This window comes from Colobus angolensis, unplaced genomic scaffold (genome assembly GCF_000951035.1).
Source record: "Colobus angolensis palliatus isolate OR3802 unplaced genomic scaffold, Cang.pa_1.0 Scaffold64, whole genome shotgun sequence".
In the NCBI taxonomy this organism is placed as follows: domain Eukaryota; kingdom Metazoa; phylum Chordata; class Mammalia; order Primates; family Cercopithecidae; genus Colobus; species Colobus angolensis.
In genome coordinates, this window is record NW_012120043.1 from 1936031 (window position 1) to 1939009 (window position 2979).

At 62.1% G+C, this 2979-nt stretch overlaps 1 protein-coding gene across 1 annotated transcript in view; it reads left to right on the forward strand.

Moving 5' to 3' along the window:
* The window catches only part of CSNK1G2 (casein kinase 1, gamma 2), a 25971-nt gene extending 24118 nt beyond the window's left edge, over positions 1-1853 (forward strand). Inside the window, exons 5-8 of the mRNA XM_011964113.1 lie at positions 21-169; positions 276-359; positions 433-539; positions 662-1853. Coding sequence (XP_011819503.1) covers positions 21-169; positions 276-359; positions 433-539; positions 662-716 — 395 coding nt within the window. The 3' untranslated portion in view covers positions 717-1853. The remainder of the gene's footprint in view (positions 1-20; positions 170-275; positions 360-432; positions 540-661) is intronic.
* The last annotated feature ends 1126 nt before the right edge of the window (positions 1854-2979 follow it).

The following is a 2979-nucleotide window of genomic DNA, read 5'->3' on the forward strand; positions in this document are numbered from 1 at the left end:
CGCTGGCACTCTCTCTGCAGAGGAGATGGCCACGTACCTGCGCTACGTGCGGCGCCTGGACTTCTTCGAGAAGCCGGACTATGACTACCTGCGGAAGCTCTTCACCGACCTCTTCGACCGCAGCGGCTTCGTGTTCGACTATGAGTACGACTGGGCCGGGAAGCCCCTGGTAGGTGGGGGGCCCCGGTGTGTGGGGAGGTGGACCAGGAAACCGCCCGGCAGGAGATGGGACCCGGCGCTGCAGCCCATCCTGAGCCCTGCTCATTCACCCACAGCCGACCCCCATCGGCACCGTCCACACCGACCTGCCCTCCCAGCCTCAGCTCCGGGACAAAGGCCAGCCGCACAGCAAAAACCAGGTGAGGCCCGGGCGGGACCGACGCCCCAGGGAGGGGCACGGGCGGCCAGCGTGACCCCTACTGCCCCCGCCAGGCGCTGAACTCCACCAACGGGGAGCTGAACGCGGACGACCCCACGGCTGGTCACTCCAACGCCCCCATCACGGCGCCTGCAGAGGTGGAGGTGGCCGATGAAACCAAGTAAGGCTCTGGGGCGGTGGCTTCAGGGAGGTGGGGGTGCCCTGGGTCCCCATGGGGGTGGGAGGGCCTGAGGCCTGGGCTGTGCACCCCGCTCCTCCTACCTCTGCCACCTCCTTCCCCAGGTGCTGCTGTTTCTTCAAGAGGAGAAAGAGAAAATCGCTGCAGCGACACAAGTGACCCCGGGCGCGTGCAGCCCCCTGAATCTTCTCCGCGCAGCCCCTTGGGGCGTGAGCTTGTGCGAGGCCCTCGGGGCCTACCCACAGCGGCCCAGGGCCAGACCCTGGCCGGAAGCCAGAACGCAGACTGCAGGGGCCGCACCTGGCTCAGCCGGCGGCCCCACCCCCGGGACGTGGGGTCACTTCCTTCACGTAAGACTTTGGCCGAAATTTCTACACCTGTGTCTAGTCCTTCCCTCCAAGAGCATTAACTATTTAAAACAAGGAAAAAAGGAAAAACACAGAGGCCCACCTGCCCCCACTCCTGCCCCTCCGTTTCTTTGCTGAAGTGAGTAGTGTGATCTGGGGGCCCCCGGCTGAGGCCCGGCCTGGCCCCGCCAGCCGCCCCCGTTAACGTCATAAAGTCCAGCTTGTCTCCCTCGATCCAAAGGCCGTTTTCTCGAGGGGAGGGCAGGCCCGGCCTGGAGGGTGCTGTGGGGCTGTCTTGCCCAGGTCCTCCTGGGAGGGACAGGCATTGCTGCCAGGGGTGAGGCCGTGCCTCAGGCCTCCCTGAAACCAAAGGGGAAGGCAGGGGTGGGCCCGCGGCGGAAGCCGGCTCCCCAACCAAAATGCTGCACCAAAGCTCGGGCGCCGCGGGCACGGCCACTGCAGCCTCTGCCCGGCCTGGCCCCGGCGTGGGGCGGGCGGGCGCTGCCAGGCTGGTGCTTCTCAACGCACTTGCTTCCGGAGGCTGTGCCCCGGCGCCTGGAACCTGAGGTGGGAGGACCAGCTGGTGTTGCCCTGCTCGGCCCTGGGCCCTGTTGCGTGGGGCGCGTGGGCACAGGGCTTCCTGCCTCTGTGCTCCGCCACCCGGCAAGCAGCCGGAGACAAAACGCCTTAAAGCCCCCGGCCCAGCCCTGCAGGTGTATGTGCAGGGACCTGGGGGCGGCCCTGGACTGGCGGGTGGTCCCCCAGCGGGGTGCCCTGGAGGCTGCTGGGCAGAGTGAAGCAGCTTGGGGCCGTGCCTGGGGCGGTGGCTGTGAGTCTAGTTTTTGCTTTACCAAGTGTACAGAAATGGCATTTACGTTTCTCTGATGCTCCCTTGAAGCCATAGAATTTAGGGGCTTTTTTTAAAAAATAAAAGAAAAATGAAACCAAACCCAAGTGTAGTGTCTGGACTTTCCACGAAGCTTGACCTGGAACGGGCAGCGTCTCCATCCCCATCCTGCCCATCCAGGACAAGTCCGGGAATGGCCAGCGGCCTCCGGTAACAGAAACCACCTCACGAGGCAGAAGGTAAGGAAGACGGAAGCGGAGGGCAGAGCTGGGCTCTGTCTGGGGAGAGGGCAGGAGACGAGTGTTCGTGTGCCATGGAAAGGGGAAGTCACATACGTGCAACTGTGGCGCTGGGGGTCCTGTTGTCCGATGCTACACAAATACCCCCGAAAAGCTCAGTGACAGGGCCCAGGCAGGGTGGTCCTGGCTGCCTCTGATGGCGGAAGGCCTCCTTGACTCCCTCTGTTCATGCAGCAGGGCAGAAAACATCCCCACAGGGGCCCCCGGCACCGCGAAGGGAATCAGCAATAGCTCCCGGAAGAACAGTGGAACCTTCAGGCAGGTGAAGGCCGTGGCAGCGCCAGCCCGGGCTCCGTCCCATGTCTTCTCACCGCGCTGCAGCTGCACTGGCAAGGGAAGTGGAGGCAGAGGTCCCCGAATGCCGCGTGGGGTCTCCGTCTCCACCCACTCATCTCCTGCAAGGCTTCAAGGGGGGAGAAGGCAGCAGAGGGTGGGGGAGGGAGGAAACTCCTCTGCACTCCTCCGGTGACAGCCGAGAAAGCTCACCCTCCCCAGACAAGTCACCAAGAAGCTGAAGGGGACAGAGGTCCCTTCCAGGAAGCACTGAAGACTGGAAAACCATCCCGAATCAGAGACTCAGAGACTAAGCACGGAAATGGACAGCCCTCCGAAAATGAATTCAGGAAGAAAGCATCAGAAAAGAATTGGTTTTGGAAATGAATAAATTGCAAGGTGCCCAAGACCCTCATTAAAATCGGAGGAGAGGCACTGAGGGCAGGAAAACAAGATGAAACAAGACGTGAAACTGCCAAACACGGCACAGAATGCGGAAGATGGGCCAAGAAGGGCTGGTGTTGGAGTCTTTGAAGAGGTGAAACAGAGCTAGCATTTAAGACTCTTGTCCAAGGAGGCTTTGCAGAAAAAGACCTGAACCTCCACATTGAATGTGCATCTGGGAAAATTAAACCAGAGCGGGCGCGGTGGCTCAC